This window comes from Podarcis tiliguerta (genome assembly GCF_965153285.1).
Source record: "Podarcis tiliguerta genome assembly, chromosome: 4".
NCBI classification, from domain to species: domain Eukaryota; kingdom Metazoa; phylum Chordata; class Lepidosauria; order Squamata; family Lacertidae; genus Podarcis; species Podarcis tiliguerta.
In genome coordinates, this window is record NC_139537.1 from 44,107,193 (window position 1) to 44,125,945 (window position 18,753).

The window sequence follows — 18,753 nt, forward strand, 5'->3', positions numbered from 1 at the left end:
AGCTTTGATATAACTGCAACATACTTTCGGTACCAGAACAGGAAAGTTGATATTGATGCACATCGACAGTACAAATAGCAGCAGCAATAATTTGGGAGGAGATTTATTCAAAGATCTATAGATGTGACTGGTGAGGTCGCTATAGTTATGGTGTGTGGGGCAAAAGCTGGGAAAAGTCTACATGAGAAGATGTACCACCTGTACAAGAAACGTTTAGCTTACCAACTATTACATGCAAAATTTGACCTCACAGCCTTTCCACCAATGTCCACTGCTGTTAGGCAGCATAGTCTCAAGCATTTTCTACTCCTGTTGTGGTTTTGACCTATTGATTACTACATAATAGTTCTAGTTATATTACTTTATCTAATAACAACTTGCACATTGCCTTGTTAATATTACAGATGTTCCGAAAAATGGCATATTGACATCCTTATCTGTCAGCTGTATCAATGAGCTGCCAAGGACTATCAACACACTTTCATTTACAAATTTTTCACACACCTTCATCTGCTCACATTTTCGACCTGATTGTAGACATTAAAATATTGGTAAAACCCATGTTGTGGTGGTTTTACTGTTTCAGCAGCCTTATTTGTAACTATATCTTGGTATCATCACAGCTAGTGAACAAGAAATAGGGGTGGAGGTCTCAGTGGAATATTTGACACCAAAATCATGGTCCTTGCTGGTATAGAATCTGCATTACAGTAATTTCCCATATTCATATTTTTGCCATGATTATTTCCAAGGTGGGGTTGTTAGGGACAACTAGTATGTCGCTCAGGAAGTCAAGCTGCCATTATGTTTCAAATTTCTTCTTGGTCACATGTCCTACCAAACCTGGAGTATTTTTCTAATTTGGGGGGGGGGGGGGGAATGCATCTGTGCAGTACATTATAGCCTAAAACGCTGCACAAGAGCCCAGTCTTTAAGGTGCCACAGGACTTATTGGAAAACTGGTCATTCTTTAATTTTTGTTATAAAATATATTAGAACAATAAAGTAAGTTACTGACCAAATTCCACCCTTCCCCCACATTTTGTGGTTGTATCAGTAAACAACAATGTGAATATTATTTACTGCTTGAACTTGCACCAAATGTGTAATCTTACAATTTTGAAAGGAGCAAAACCTTGTCAAAAGTTGTGGAATGAAGCTGAAATTTTAAAATAACACAAAGCAGCCTATATTAAGCCTAAGTTACAGAATGTCATCAGACATATGTGTGAGGATAAATTCATATAATATTGCTTTGCTGTCCTGGTGGGACTGGATTTCACAGCTCAGTAGGAGAAACTAATGCTTGGCTAAATAGCCCAGCCATAATTCATAGCCTGACATAGATCTAACATCAACACTGACTGAAAGACTTGAAAGTAACAAATAGCAAGTGAAATGGAATCACAACATCCATCTCGGTTTCACTATCATCAATTAAAATGTTTTTTGATAAGAAATTTGAGAGATGAGAAAATGGAAAATAAACTGACCACCTTTGAGATAATCAAGGTAGTAGAGCAAAACATTGTTATGAGAAACGTATCAATTACTTATCAAGACAGAACAGTGACAGAAAAGATGTTTGTTTGTTTCAAAAGGGAAACGATGCTAGAGGTGGAAAAACAAAATGAAATCTAGAACTCTGCCTTTCCTTGTGGTCCTGCCATGCCAACTTACATTTCTTTAAAAGAGAGTAATTTCAAAATACTGTACTGTGCGTTTTTAACAGCACAAATTTGTTCAAATTAGAGAGATGCATGTTGGAGGGTTGATAAATAAGTGGCATATTCATGCATATCTGGTGGAAATATAAGATGAGCTCTTTTTGGAATGATATGCATGAGACAGACATTTGGATCCATTAAATATAATGCAACATTATTCTGTAATATTATTCTTTTGTAACTTCATTGTACATCACTTAGAAACTATAGTGTTAAGTGGTAAATAAATTGTTGAAATAAGTAAATAGGTTACTTGAGAAATAAGATACATGCAGAACATATGGAATTGGTAAGATACTAACTACAGCAAAAGTTTGAATTGCTTATAAACAAAAAAATTCTACTATGGTAACTATGAATAAATGGTTTAGTAGAACCAAGTTTGCCTAATGGAAAACTTGACACAATTTATGTACTTAGGAGAGGGAAGTAAATTGACAGGAACTTTCCAGAAAGAATGGACCCCTTTTACTCCATATATTTAACATAGATCTTAACACATACAAAGCATTTTCACCGCTGTCTTAAACAGAAGTATAAGATAAATTATAATTAATGAACTGTGAGAATCTCTATGTAGAAGTCTATATATTTTGAATATTATGAATGTAGAACTAAATACTTGTGAAAAGAAATGTGACAAAAATAGTGAACAAACACAATTTAATATAAACTTTCATGTAACTTGGTATACTAATTTGGAAAGTACCATTTTACAGTTAACATGGAAATGACTTCTAACAAAGAACTTACCATCTGTCATTCCTTCTCTACGGTGAGGCAATGGAGGCTGGTCCACTCTGCCTCCCTTGTGTTTTTTGGTAGGCCTAGGCCTCTGACTCTGGGCTGCACTCGTGTTGCTGTCAGTAGAAAAGGGACTGGTTGGCCGAGGCCTCTGAGAAGAGGAATATGGTTTGCCTACAAACAAAAATGGAAATTGATACGTTATTATGCTTACATGCCTGCTCTAACCGGCTTCAGTTTCTTTATTTGCAACACCTCACATGAAAACTCATGACGACTGTTATTGACGGCACCACCAGCAAAGTGACAAACTCAGTGTTGGAGTTTACTGTTAAAGTTTATTTGAAAAACATTTTCACCATTTGCTGACCATCTTTTTTGTATGCTAAACAGAAATGCGTAACTAATACATTTTTTTAAAAAAAAAAGATTGGAAGCAACATTTACGCACCATGACTTCTATGCAGAAAACATGTGTTCTGGATGAGGAGTCTAACCTCAGCTTTGCCCAACACATGCTGTATTTTTATTGCATAAGTAACCACATTAGACAATTTATTCTGGGGCCCAAACCATTCAAGAACAGGCTAATACAGATAAGATTTATCCATATTTCATTATTTTGTATGCATGCAGATGTTAATATTTATTGAAAAAGGTAGCTATTGGCTAATCAAATAGAGTTGTCATTTCCAGATCTAACGAGACAGTTGTGTTCCCTTCAGTACTAATGGAGTGTTCATCAGCCAAAAAAAGTTATTCCACTCATTTTATATGTATTGCTTAAATTAACGAAGCAATACAAATTAACCAAGCAATACAGACTGTTTTAGTTTTAGTAAGAATCTATATTTTTCTTTCTTTTCAATGTCAGCCATTTTAGAAACCTGAGGTGGAATCCAGTTTGTGCCCCAGCACTCATGGAAATACTTTTGATCTAGGAGACATCTCTAGTAGTGGTGGAGGAAAGGGGCAAATTTTAATTGATTCCTCTCCTGCAGCTCCCACACCTTAGAAATTACGATATGCTGTATTTTTGTAATTTTCTATAAAGTGAGGGTTTGGTTTTTTTTACAATGTTTTCATAATTTTAAACAAGCATACATTAAGTTCGGTTTTTAAAAGCCAATGGAAGAACACATGATTTGTTGGCAATAATCTACTTGATTAAGAATACTTTAATATCAAGTCTTGGGATTTATGTAAAATACTACAGTATATTAGTCCTTCATTGTTCTTGATGAGATTGCAATCTTATAAAGCCTTCCTCCTCCTCCCTGCCTCCTCCCTGCTTTCAGTGACAAGTGCACTGCTCCCTTACAAGAGTCTATCACACAGACCACTTGTGATGTTTGTAGGAGAAACATGCATGCCAGAACCCTTACAAATCCCACTGTTTTATGTACAGGTTGGTTTAAATTTTACAACCATATGATAGCCACCCCACATGGTGTTAGAAGTTTTTGTTATGCTGTTGAAGTTTCTTGATCTGTTAGTAATCCCTTTGTGTTATAAACAGGCCCAAGAGTAGCCTGGAGCTACTGCTCTAAATGTATCTCTGGGCACTTCCACACCATAGTTCTCTGGAGACTCTGCTGCTCGTTCATGCAAGTTTTGTGCAGCATCCACATGACATGATCCCCATCAAAATGTCATCCCATATTCCTTCCTCATTTAATATGGCTGTATTTTTGCTGGAATTTTACTTACTCAGTTTTCCACGGAAATAGAACAAGTGGGAAAATAACACAGAGCGAAACACTGTGTAGGGGCTGCACAAAACTTTCATGTAGGAGCTACAGAGTCCGCAAACTGCCATTAGGAAGTGCCCTCTGCTTCCTTAATGCACCTACTATGAACACAACCATAGCCTACTTCTAAACATTTTATGTACTTTGACTCATCTTTTTTGCAGAGAAGGGAAGAGAAGTAGCCACAGAAAAAATAAAATATAAGGTTGCCTTTATCTGGCATTTGAAAGCCAAACCAGAGTCACTTTGTTTAAGCAAGGCAACTAATTTGTTTAACTAGATGCTGTCCTTGATACAATTTTAATTATAATCCTGCTGTCAGACACAATAAATGATTGGATTAAGTGCCTTAAAAGGCAACCATTTAATAAGGCTGTTAAACTGTTGCATTGTTAGAGTGATAAACTTTCACCAACTCACCCCATGCTCACAGTCTTCCCAGAAAATACATTTGGCAAGAGAGATGCAAAAGAGAAGCAGTAATGGAGATAAAAGCTAAGTGTGCAGTTCTTCACAAGAAATATTATTGATTGTGAGAAGGTTTTGCAAATAATAAATCATCAAAAATTGCATGGCAAAATTAGTAGTCTCCTTGAGGCCGTATTAAAAGGCAGTATGTGTCGGTGTCAGTAAATCCATAGCAGAGTCAAGAGAAGTGTTAAAATGTCTGTGCACTGCACTGCTTTGTTTCTGCTTGAAGTACTATTAAACAAAAAACAAAAACCTAACAGGCAGAAACAAACCATCTGCTTTATATGCATGTTAGGCATATTTATGCTGAGGTTTTACTTTTCTGAGGAAAGGAGGAAGAAAGAAAAGACAGAGGCCCACATCATGCAAAAAGCATTAGCTTTGTGTCTACAAACCTGTTCTTGATAGGCTGGTTCCATCCAGCCTAAACCCAGCTTTATCTGCTGCTGCAACCAGAGCTTGTGCAAAACTGCCGCTGGTAAAGATGGAGTCATCTGAGGAGCTACCTACACTAGATCTATGACTAGAAAAGTTACGGTCCTCATCAGACGCAGAACCCCATCCATTTACAAGTGAACCTAAAAACAAATGTAGGGGGCTAGTGAGTTGCACACATGAAATAGCTTAACTGTTATGTAAATTCCAAAGGGCTATTAAAATACCTCTTTTCCTTCTACTTTCAAATCTCAATTTTGTATTTCTAGAATAGGGAAATTCAGATAAAAATTCATTGCAGCTTTCCCCATCACCATGGATCTCAGCCAATGGAGAAGTTCAGATTTTGTCAGGTTTTTTTAATAAAGGATTTTAAGTGGACATTTCTAATCTCAGAATTCAAAATAAGAAAAACATGAATGCACAGTATCATACAATTATTACCTGCCGTCCTAAATTTAAATTTTTAAACTCTTTACTTGGTGTGGTATTCAACTAGGTTTTACTCAAAGCAAATTCACTGAAACTAATGGTCATATCTTAGTCATGTTCATTTTAATGTATCTACTCTGAATAAAACTGAATTGCATACCACCCTTAATCACTACCTTCCATAGGTTAGTGTGGCACGAGTAATTTTTGTGTGCAGAAAATTCAGGAATGAGGCAAATTCAGTCAAATGGAATCTTTCCTTTTGCATTTTGCTTTTCCAGGTATGAGCACATTTTGCTTTTCCAGGTATATAAAACGTATAAAAATTCAAGGGCTTAAAGTTTGGAATTAAAATCTCAGCCTCTAGTCTTCAAGGTGAAAATTTACAGATCACGCTTGAGATAAGGCTGCAAATGGCACTATTCAAAAATGTTCAAGTTCTGAGGATTTTCATACTGGGAATTCCTGCTCATTTAGACTTTTAATGGAAGAAATGGAAGATGTAAATAGGGCAGATGTTGGTTTGTTGTTGAAAGTGCTGAGAAAAGCTGCAAAGGGATGACATTCCCTTTTCTACTGCACTACTAAAAGTAAAGGTGCTCTACTCACTAGTTTATCCAAACTCTAAAACACAGATATTTTCAGCCAGCCCATTGCAATGAGCACAATGATTATAAAAGTTGTTTGGGGCATCTCAGAGTCTCAAGTCTGAAACTAGAAGCACAGGATGCCTACATGACCATTCAAAACATCCGTGCTATACAAAACCATAGGAAATAGCTTTGGTGCCAATTAGCTTTCCAAAACAATGAAAATATTTTGCAGTGCTGGAATGACCAAATCTTTTAGCATCAATGCAGTGGTATGCTGTAATAAACAAGTTTCTGCACTCCAAGATACAAGAACAGAAGCTGAAGGAGTCGACAGAGATTTGACAGGCTGAAAGTGGGTTGAGCGCAACAGAGACTGACAATTTGATTCTGCTTGCCAGAGGCACAAATAAAATTGTTACTTTCCAAATGGACTCTGCCTGACATAGACAGATGTAGGTAAGGCAAGATAACAGCTAAGGCAAGCTGGGGGGAAAAATGAACAAGCCATTTCTTAAAAAGTAAAACTACATAGATTTCTGAACAGAGATCACTACAACAGGCTAGCTGAAGAGATTATTTGTGTATAGAAATGTTCAGGATAATGATTTAAAACAAGCCTTGCTTCATTTGACTTGGTGACCATCATTTGAAGAAAGAATGTCAACTGCTCAACATATATACTTAAAATGAAAAAAAGGTTTGGGAGTTCTGTAACCAGGACATGTATACTTTAAATGAAAATCAGTTTAGGTGTTTTGTGGGATGTAACCAGAACAACAACAACAACAACAACTCAGCAAGCAAGGAAATTACCTAAACATGAAGTCTGAACTTTGCTTGCTCTTTTTGCTGCAGCATTTCCCACTGGTGAAGAGACCAGCAAGAAAATACACCCCAAACAGAAAACTAAGTGCTGACTATGTACACAGATCTCTTACACTAACTGATAATTTGCTGGATCACAGCCTGTTTACAATAATAAGCTGCATATTGAAAACAAGATCTAAATTATAACATGTTGATATTCTGAACTGCTTAAAGGTCGTTATATTGTGTGTATGTCTATATATCAGTAAACACACACACACACACTTTTAATGCATTTCCTTATATATATTTTTCAATGACTGCAGAACCTGATGAATCAGCTGGTTTATGTGCGTGTATGAATAATATCAGCAATGTTGGGAGTTGCTGCACAAGAATGGTGTCATAGCCTTAGTTCAGGGAGGCAACTCATCCTTTTCCAAAATCCCTTGTATGATATAATAATGCGGGATACTACTTGAGGGATGTTACTGGAGAGCAGAACTGTCAAAAACTTTACAGACACAACTAACTGCACTGTCAAATCAGACTGCACATTTCAGCTCTTTTTAAAGTGTCAGAAATAGGAATTCCATCAGGGCAATCAGAAATGTCCCTTCAGTTTGTGAGAGACAACCCAAAAGAACAGCTTGTTTTTTGTGAGAAGGCCCAAACTGCCTTTGGTGATAGTCGCTATTACTGTGAGACAACATTGTTGGGTTGCCCTTATGCAGTCACAATCCACCAACTAAGACTGATAGAACCAATATCAGACCATTCTGACCCAGGTTCAGGTGCTTACTATGAAATTTAGGTGTAGCATGTTCTAGCAGGACAAAGCATGGCACAACTGTGAACCCATATGGTTCTGTTTTCATAAGATTATAAGATTATTTGGAAGACAGAAATTCAACTGGACAGAGTGAGAAAGAAAGATGAACTACAACATTACAGAAAATATGGGAATATTTTCATATGAATATTATATATAAACCAATTTAAAAGAAAATCACTTTAAAATTATACATGGCAGAAAAGATGACAATTAGACGCAGGAATATGACAATAATACAGCATGGCAAATGTTAGAGATGTCAACAAACTCATGTAAATGATCTTCATGTCTTGTGCACCTCCAAAATTACTCTCTTTTGAAAAGGAGTAATAGCTATCTATAATTAAGGAAATAATGGGAAAAGTCTGTTTTTTATATTAAACAGCGATTTGCAGCTTTGCTGGTTTACTTAAGACAAACCTTGTGATTAATATCCAAGTTTTGAAAAGAGACTTAAAAAGGAGTAAGTCTAGAAGTAGTTTAAGCTGAAACTTCAGGTGTTGCTGGACTTCTAATCCCATTGAGGCTCAGCCAAGTGTGGCCAATGGATGGGAGTGATGGGAGCTGTAGTCCAGCTTCAAGCAATAAGCTCTGATTTTCATTGGGTGTTGTTGGGTTGTTGTTGCTTCTTTAAAACATCCAGAAAACCCTTTCTAACCTGCAGTGACACTATATATATTTGTAACTAACCCACACTAACAAGACATCACCAGATGATTGTTTTTAACTGCAGTTTTTAAAACCAGGAATTATTAGGGGAGGTACAACATGCCCGTCTCCAATATTCTCTAGCTTCACTTAAGTCTCTTCCTTCACTCAAAGTCCCTCCAATGATCTGCTTGAGGAGGAATCTGCAAATTATTTCCAAATTTTGTTTTAGGAGGCATCTGTTGACAATATAGGGATGTACAGAATGCTTCCTGGAATTTTTTTACAGGCCTGTCAAAACTCTGTTTTTGCCTGTCATCTGTATTAGGACCAGTGCTTTTAAACTTTTCTGTAAATGATCTGAATTCAGGAGTGAGCAGTGTGGTGGAGATGACACCATATAATTCAAGGATTAAACAATAAGGGATCAAGAGGAGCTTCAAAAGGATCTTTCCAAACTGTGTGAATGAGTATTAAAATGCTAAATGAGTTTCAGTGAAAGTGTAAAGTGATGCACCCTGGAGCAAATAAAACTCCCAAAACTCACATATACAGTGGTGCCTCGCAAGACGAAAAGAATCCGTTCCGCGAGTCTCTTCGTCTAGCGGTTTTTTCGTCTTGCGAAGCAACCCCATTAGCGGATTAGCGCTATTAGCGGTTTAGCGGCTATTAGCGGCTATTAAAGGCTTAAGGGATTAGCGGATTAGCTGCTAAAAGGCTATTAGCAGCTTAGTGCCTTAGAAAAAGGGGGTGGGGAGCAAAAAAAAATTGCAGGAACTCGCAAGACATTTTTGTCTTGCGGAGCAAGCCCATAGGAAATTCGTTTTGCAAAGCACCGCCAAAACGGAAAACCCTTTCATCTAGCGGGTTTTCCGTCTTGCAAGGCATTCGTCTTGCGGGGCACCACTGTACACTGAAAGGGCCTAATTTGGTGGTGACTGACTAGAAAAGAGATCTTGGAATCATGGTGGATAACTTAATGAAAATTTCAAATAAGTAGCTGTGAAAAAATGAATTCCATGTCATGGATTATAAGGAAAGGGATAAATGAAATAAAATAAATCTGATAATATTACAATGCCTTTATACAAATTACGATGAAGCAGTTATTTGATTACTAAATACAGTTCTGGTTTCTGCAAAAAGAACATTGTAGAACTGGAAAATGCGCAGAAACAGGCAACCAAAATTATTAAGGAGCTTTAGCAACTGCCCCATCATACTTTGGGCTGGGGGAAGCATCATAACAGATGTTTTTAAAAGTATGTATAGTAAGGATAAAGCGGATTGAAAGACAATTTTCTCCCTCTTCATAATATTAGAACCCAATACCATCCAATAAAGCTGAAGGATAGAAGATGCAACACCAGCCTAGATTGCTTTAAAATGGAGTTAGACACATTCACAGGGCATAATTGTAGGAACAGGTACAGCCAGAATGAATGTGGCTGCCTTCAGGATCAGACTTACTGTGCCTCTGAATATCAGTCACTAGGGAAATGCAGGAGAAGGCTATTGCGCTCATATCCTATCTGTGGGCATCTGGTTGGCCACTATGGAAACTGGAGTAGACAGGTCTTTGCTCTTATCCAACAGGGCTCTTTTAGCGTTCCCTTAAAATTTGAGCACAAGGATGAGCAGCAAATTTGGTTTAAATCTGGCTTTAGGAAACTCCAGATCTAATTTTGTCACAGATCAGCTGTGCCTTTTTCAAACAGGATGAAACAGGCTCCAAGCAGGTGTCCATTTCATACAATACAGCGCACTCTATTTTCCAATAGCTTGTTTGAATTCCCATGCTGTCTGTCAGCTGCAATTTTTTTCCTCCTGCTGAAAGCAGCAGTAAGCACTTTATCTAGAACAAAATCCACTATTTGAAAAAGCTGAATTCTCTTTTTATTTTCCATAAAAATTTCAAGGTGCTGAAGCAATCAAAAAGTTATAAATAAAAGAGGAAGTGGGGGCTAGACTCACAAGTTTGTTCCTGGACCTTAGTATTACCAGATGTTTTTGCAGGTACAAAAAGAGATGAATGTCATTCTTATTCACATTTAGCATTCTGATTTTTGAAGGTAACAAGCCCACGAAATAGTAACAGGCATCTATACTGCACTCTTTTAAATACTAGTCTTTTTATTCAGATGCAGTTATCTTCTAGTGGTTCTACTTGAAAGAATTGATTTTATACACCTCAGCTTCAAATGTGAAGCCTCTGGCCTTAAATGGATGCTATGTTGCAACAGAATTTATCACGACAGCAAGAAGACATGAAAACCAATGGATATGTCTATGATTCTACAAAGCTGGGGACCATATTACATCAGAATACAGGCAGGGTATGTTCACACCTATATTCCGAGAAAGAGACCCATGGACTGCGCTACTGAACATTACTGAAAACCGAACCTCAGAGTTACAACATGTTCTACCATTTCAGAAGGGCACAGATAAATTAGTTGACAGTGTTCATTTGCCTGGGTTTTTGTGACCTATTTCTACATAAGAAGTGGGCAACCTTTTTGTTCTTGAGAACCGAGTTATCTGTGACGCGACTGGTCAGTTAGCGAAGTATTTTTATTTATTGATTTAGGGGGGAGCAACTGGGCTACTCCCATGAGTGAGGGTGCACATGCAAGCGGTAAGCGGAACAAACACTGGTGATGGAAAGAGTCAAAGATAAAAGTGATCTGGATGAACTAATCTGGAATGCATATGACCCTGTTTAAATTTTTGCCTTGGCTTCTTCAGATTAGAATTTCCAGTCCTGCATAGGTCTATGCAGAAATTAGTCCTGCTTGTTTTGATGGGTTACTCTCAAATAAGTAGGTAGAAGTTGTTTTTTTTGTTTTTGCTTTAAAAAGTACAATGGGTCGATTCTGCTACTTTTCTGGAAAGCAAGTGGAAATAATCCCTTTCTACTTTAGTGTGCTATATAAACACATACACAGCAGAAGCTTGCTTATTTGTTCTCAGAACCCCTCTCTCCCAGCCATAAAACTAGGAAACAAGTAAAACAAAAAATAAAGTATTTTTATGAAATAAAATGTTGCTCCTTCCAATTATTCTGAAACCACATGGGGTTGAGAAGCAAAAAGCCAGGAAAAATAAGGTGGAAACCAAACTGAAAGGAAGGGACTCTGATGGGATAGAAGTATGGGACGGCTTCAGGTGGTGTCAAGGGCCACGTAAACTGAGGTCCAAGTCAAAGGTTCCCCACCTGTGCTATACTTTCACACATGCACAGTGTACTATTAAGCTGCTGGAATCTAGAGGGAAATAAATCTTACAATCACAAATTATTTTATGGTCCTTCAAATTCTGGCCTTGGTTGCACATGTTTTGCAGTCTCCAAGGTGCTGGATGAAGTTCTTGGTTTTGGCTAGACTGAGACTGAACGCACCTCATAATCTATGGCTGTCATAGGACAGAGGTCTGACAGAGCCCAATGTGAATTATGTTTTATTGAGTTCAGTGTTACATACACGTGGGAATGTGTGTGTATGAGTGTATAAACATGTAAATTTCATTTTATCTCAAAATGAATCTATCTTTCATAGAATTTCCACAGCAAAAGAAAGCAAAAAAGCTTTATTTTCACTTCAGCAATTGCTGCCCCCCCACTTTGTTTTAATAGCTTAATGCAACTTCAATTTTTGTCTGTGTTTTGCTGTTTAATGTGGTAGACATATTTACGAGGTGACAATATGCCATAATTGCAGTCTGAATATTTTAGTGATTTTTTTATACAATTAGATCCCCGATGTACTATAAAGACACAAAAGACAAATGAAAGAGTAATAGAGCCTTGTATTTAACCCTGGCCCTCGCCACAACTGACAAGGAAGTGTGTGGAGGTAAGTGAGCAGGCTGGTGGAAGAAGGAAGGGGTGCTTCACCCGTCATCTACATCCAGCATAGAACCAAGTCTCCTGCCAGAGGAAAAATGCTCCTCCTTTTTTTGGCTCATTTAAAAAGCTGGAGTGGTATGCTTTAGGTTGAAATGCTGCTTATTATCATCATAAACAGGGAGACTCATAAAACAATGCCCACACATAACATTTTCATTCTGCCAGAAGTTCTGCCTATATCTATGTTAGCAGTGGCCAGATTTTTGTTCTTTCTGCTTTATATCTGGGCCATACTATGCTATAAAATAGATTGGACCTCCTTTGGTCAAGGATGATTTTTTAAAAAATGGAAAATTGTAGGATATACTTCAGTGGCGTAAAAGTTGAAACAAGGACAAACACCTGTTACTTTGGGATTCTTGCCAGACAAGTTGCGGTTAAATTGTGGTATAACATGTTTAGCATTGTTATCTAAAAGACTGCTTGTGGCATCTGTGAACTGTTTTAATGATTTGGCTACGCAAGAGAGTCTACTTCTTAATCACTGCACTGGCATTAGCCACAGGAAGCAATGACATCAGCAATGGTGACAAGGACTGGCACACGTTACCTTTCTCCCCTGCCTTGTCATTGCGATGTCAGTGGCCAAGTAAATGAACCACAATAATGTCCTCTGAAGAATAAATCAGGGTTGCACCTGAAAGTAGTAATATAGAACACACAAGCACATAGCACAAGGGAGGGAAATCTGTCCTTTTAATTATTATTTTTTAAGCATTCATTTTACTGTGCAGGCAGTGTGGCAGACTTCATTTAGTGGAAATAAGGTGTTCATGGCTTAATATGAGCTCTGAGAAGGGGACCTGCTAGATTTTGTATCTCATAAAAATGGTAATGCAACAATTAGCAGGGTCATATTATAAAGCACAGATTTTACTCTAGCTTAATGGATCTAGGGATACACATTCATCAGCAAGGATGGATTTCGCATAAAACGACATGTAAATGAATTGATGACTGATCATAAATTAATTTTAGTGCTGAAGATGTAATGGAGGCACAGCAAGATGCCACTTTATCATAGTATTTTACTGCTCAGCAACATTTGAACAACTACTTAATGTTCTATGTGCATGCTAACAGCTTGAATAAATTTGACAAAATTTTGTGCCTTTCAGCAATATGGAGGAGAGAAAAAGATTGCAGGGAAAGATTGAAATTTCAAACAGAAATAAATTTGGCTAAGTGGCATAAATTCATTTTTCATTAATGTTTATAAATGCTTTGATGATGTTTGCATCTATAAAAAGTGTCAAACTTATATATTACTTGCGTTTTGTTCATTATAATGTTCTGGAAAGGAAACAAGTATATAAAATATAGATTCCACCTTACGTTTAAATGTTTAATTTACATTGGGATACTGTTATTCATGTATGATAGACAGTTTAGATCAAGGTCTAATTACCCAGTATTAGTAGTGCCTTTCTTTTATTCTTGTATTAATCTTTTAGCATATTTCCCAAAGTCTGTTGGCTTCCATGTATGAAACTCCCCATATTTGCTTCCGTAGTAATTACAGCAAAGATTTCATGTTATTGTATCCAAAAATGACTTCACAACGTCCACAGAATCTATGTTACATTGTGCTTAATGCATGTCCCAATATGTCTTTCTTGGGGGGGGGAGATTTTATAAAACTTTTGATACTTAAACTGGATCTCCTATTTACAATGGTCTTAAACAGATCATAAGACAAGGACATAGCCTGCTTCCTCCACAACTCGAAAAACCGTGATGAGGGGGAAAATGGAAGTCCTTCTGCCCAGCAGAGTAGCAGAAGGAATCTTATTGCCTCCAAAAGGAATTGTTCTCTATGGACATGGGCTATTAGAATCTTAATGCCCACCTTCAACTTCTTCTCTGGCCTCTGTATCTACACTTCTGAAATACAGCTAGGGAAAAACAGACAGTGATAATCTTTGATCTTAAGGGAAGGGGTTTAGCTTAGAAGTAGAGCACATGCTTTGAGCAGAAAATGTCCCAGGTTCAATCCCTGATATCTCCAAATGGAAATATAGTCCTGTCTGAAACCCCATAGAACCTCTGCTAGCCAATATAGGTAATATTGAGCTAGATGGAGGAATGGTTTGATTTGTTTTAAGGCAACTTCTTATGTTCTATTTTGCCTACCATATTCTTCAGCAAATAAAGAAATGCTGAACTTTGATGCATTTGAATTATCAGAGACAGAAGGGTCTCTGATCTATTATGTAAATGAATAATCGCAGTGCAATGGAAAAGAAAGCATTCATATACATGATTCAAAAAACTGGAAGTCAAATAAGCTAAATGAAGAAAATGTGTGGGATATTTCTTTGGCAACCAAGATTGGGATATTCTGAGTCTCCTCCTCCATCTTGGACCTGTCAACTTCATACTAATGGTAATGAAGAGAGTTAACTCTTCTTTCCTAACTTGAACTTCACCCTTTGAAAAGGTGATTCCGAATCACGTTTGCTTTCTTTTATGATCACTACTTCTATGAAAACAGGCACTGATTATGCTTTCCTACAGAAAGCATAAGGAGGCAGAAAAGGATACATAAGAAGATATGCAAATCCATTTGGTGTTTGCCTATTTTTTTCACCCCTATCACTTTGTTCCCTAAGGGTTTGGCACAATAACAAAGTATTAGCATTTTAAAAATAATGACGTAGGCAACTGAAGGCTTGAATGAGCAGTGTTGGTTTTTAAAAACCAGAATTTGTTATCAATATACTTGTACATTGCTAGGAAGAAAAGAGACAGTGACTTATAGAAAAGCAAATATGCAAGTCATGCACGCGTACACACACATATAAAGACTGACATATTAATACATATAAATGAATAGTATTTTGGTAGGAGGTTTTAAAATACATATTATCACTCTAGGACCTTCGATGGATTGCTACAGGAATGCTTCCCTAGACGCATGCAAAAATGCACAGAATTACAGCCAGAAGGAGATTATGCTAAAAATTCCAGCAAATTCAGGTAAAGTGGCTTAACATACTTGTGCACTAATAAGCCAATCTTCCAAATTCAGAGACTTAAACTTGTAACTACAAGTCTTCAGTTGGATCTGGATTTCAAATCACAGCAGTCAAGCTACAGTTCTTAAATCTTAATTAGCTTGGCAAGCAGCCTGGCCCCAGGGCATGGGGAAGGGAAACTGGAAAGTGGGAATAAAGCACCATTTCCCTTAATTCAATGACACAGAGAGGGAGAGAGGGAAATCCGAGGTACTGATGCTTCATTACTGTCATATTCCCATTCTAACTGGAAACTGCAATGTGATTTCATAGCTGCAGTGTTTAGATAAGGGCATAAAAAACCCAAACTCAAAACAACTTGCAAGGCACACAGAAGGAAGGCAAGTATTAAAAGACGCTGCATTAATCTGTCTTCAGCGAACAGAAATTTCATGAAGATATATTCAGAAATTAGTACTGTCCCATAAAGATCAACAACTGAAGAGATGTGCAATATTTTTAATGAGCTATATAGACCATGCATGCTTGGGCTTCAATAGACCTCAGTCAACCTAGATACAGTACGTTAAGTACAGGTCCAACATCAGTTGAAATGAAAGTCTGCTGAAGCCTAGAATGAGGTCATGATATTCATGTAAGAACAGCACTTTCTCACAAAACGGAATGGTTGTCTATCTTCTACCAACAGCAGTTTTATTACCAATTCAGGCTGGGCAAGCTTAGTTTTTCCCCAGGTTTGACTTTGATTATTCTAGCTGTAACATCTCCAGACATGTGAGGAATAAGAAACAGTCAAGCAAAAGATGTTCGATTAATTAAATGGGATTTGGCTGAAAGGGAAGAATGATTAAATATGTAGTGGGCACAAAATAAAGGTGTCACCACATAGCTGTTCTTTCATACTGCAACTTGTTCTGAGGTTATTCAGAAAAAAAGTATTCCGACATTCATCACTTTTACAAAGCCCCAAAATAAAATAAAAAACCTAGAAGCCTTTTTATAGATGTCAGCTTTTCATGTTGTTCCTGAGATACAAAACATTTTTTTAGTCTAGCTGCTTTTGCTCTACCCCCCGCTCCACCACACATGTAATAAACTTGCTTTCCCAGTAAAGTGAACTTTCTATGAAAGCTGGGATATAATTGATTTTTCTTTCATGTTTTTAAAGCTTTTTAAAATTCATGAATTTTCTTATCATTTGCAGCAAAGCAAAAGCATTTTCAAATCCTTTAACAGTTGTGAGCAATATTAACACAACTTTTTAAAATGCCACAGAAATAGAGCAGAATAGAATACCCTTAAACATTATTTTATTTAGAACACATTTTACATCTTTACTAAGCCGGTTCATTCTTAATTTTGTTTGCCTACCTGTCACTGAGCTGTCTAGATTGTCCATGCTAGAGCCTGGAGTATGCTCTAGTCCTCTCAGTGGTCTTGTGATTTCTAAAGCTTCTTCAATATCATCCTCATCCTCATCTTCATCCTCTGGAATATCTGTTTCCAAATCTGATATTAGAGATCCAGACACATATCCTAATGGTGGAAGTGGAGTCTGGGGTGGCTGAGTATTGCTTTGAATGTGCCTAGAACAAAGGAGGAAAGGCAAAAGGGGAAAGCACTTTAAAAAGCTACAAGCATGATCCAGTCATAAGCCATATACTGCACTTAGCTGGGAATAAGTCTCATTTAACTCAGTGGGACTTAAGAGGTTTTAGGGGAGGGGTAGTATCTCTAGTGGGGAACACGCCACGCTCCTTCTGGAGTAGTTTGCTCACCTTGGGTCCCCACTCTGCACGCAACTCTCACCTGTGGTTCCTAGAAGCTGTCAGCCTGTGGCAGCAGCCAAATCCCAAGAACGGCTTTAACTGGCTGGCTAAACCAGGTGAGGGTAACTAATTGGCCTCAAACCTTTCGTGAGTTAGGGACTTGCATATGAAGACAGACTACAGCGGACTGAGCAGACAAGACCAGTAATGGGTTAAATGGTCAAGAAGGTGGTTTCTGCATGTGCTGTGGAAGGAAGTGAGGGGCAGATGGGGCTCATTAATCTCAGAAGGTAGCTCATCTAGGAGAAGGAAAACTATTGACTCTAAGCCTTGCATGATATCTTCAGGAGAAGAAAAGGCAAAGGAGTAAGCTCTCCACAAATCTGGAGTGGATTTGAATGGTGCCTTGTATGCCTCCTTCAGCAACTTCTGCAGCCAAGCTGGTGCCCTGCTTTCCTTTGGACATCAGTGAGGTTGAGAAGGGTTGTGTTTTTTTGTTTTTTTTGCCATTTAGGTAGTCCAGGACCTCCATATATACTGTCCAGGCTTGTGCCCCAGGGAGGACACTTCAGTGCTGGTAACGCAGCAATTTGACTTCACCCCTGGAGGCACACTCCATTGTTTCTTGAGACAGACAGATGCCAAAAACAGAATAGGATTAAGCTGTTGAAACTCCATTTATAACAAATAATGAGATTTAGGATGGTGGCACTGTGGGTTAAACCACAGACCCTAGGACCTGCCGATCAGAAGGTTGGCAGTTCGAATCCCTGCGACGGGGTGAGCTCCCGTTGCTCGGTTCCAGCTCCTGCCAACCTAGCAGTTCAAAAGCACGTTAAAGTGCAAGCAGATAAATAGGTACCACTCTGGCGGGAAGGTAAACAGTGTTTCCGTGTGCTGCTCTGGTTCGCCAGAAGCGGCTTAGTCATGCTGGCCACATGATCCAGAAACTGTACGCTGGCTCTCTCAGCCAGTAAAGCGAGATGAGCACCACAACCCCAGAGTCAGCCACGACTGGTCAGGGGTCCCTTTACCTTTACTTAACACTTTCACTGAAATCTCTCAGATTTCTATGTGCCTTTGCTGTCCTTTAGCCCATCATGATCATCACAAATAATACAGGGTGAGTCTTTTAAAAGAGGACTCACCCTGTAGAAGCAGAAGGGGGGGGGATGTTTCTGAATAATTTGTGGGTAGCCCTAAAACAACTTCACTCACATGACTATTTCCGCATTGTATAACCAATTGTTACCATGGATTCTACAGTATTGTATGCCAACTAGTACAAAACATTATGAGGAAATGGAAACAGTGGTTTTATCTTTAAAATGATGCTAGGGTCATGAATGAATAAGTACTATGGAAGAGGCCATTCCAAAGATATCAAAGAGCTAATCTCTAATATATGTTAGATATATTAGGCTAGAAACGTCAAGCCAGATATACAGTCCAGAACCCATATCATTTGAGATTTTATCTGACCTTATTCTTACTGGAATGCAAGAAACGACCACTTAAACAAATCAAACATTTATATAGAAAGTTTGTGTTAGTTATCTTTAAGTAGTTGCCACATATAGTAGCTTAATTCCTGGGCTACTTTGACCAAAATTGTTGAGGCTATTTTCCTAACTTGATAGTAATTAACACAGTCTT

General features: G+C 37.9%; 1 protein-coding gene across 29 annotated transcripts in view; it reads right to left on the reverse strand.

Moving 5' to 3' along the window:
- ROBO2 (roundabout guidance receptor 2) overlaps nucleotides 1–18,753 on the reverse strand; it is a 773,593-nt gene that overhangs the window by 14,255 nt on the left and 740,585 nt on the right. For 16 of the 29 annotated variants that reach the window (XM_083439198.1, XM_083439187.1, XM_083439195.1 and 13 more), the window contains 2 exons: nucleotides 16,700–16,914; nucleotides 2,481–2,645 (listed from right to left, as the gene is read on the reverse strand). In XM_083439198.1, the coding sequence (XP_083295324.1) occupies nucleotides 2,481–2,645; nucleotides 16,700–16,914 (380 nt within the window). Of the gene's footprint in view, nucleotides 1–2,480; nucleotides 2,646–5,088; nucleotides 5,272–16,699; nucleotides 16,915–18,753 lie in introns of all 29 variants that reach the window. The other 13 variants (XM_083439205.1, XM_083439188.1, XM_083439190.1 and 10 more) reach the window with 1 other exon arrangement.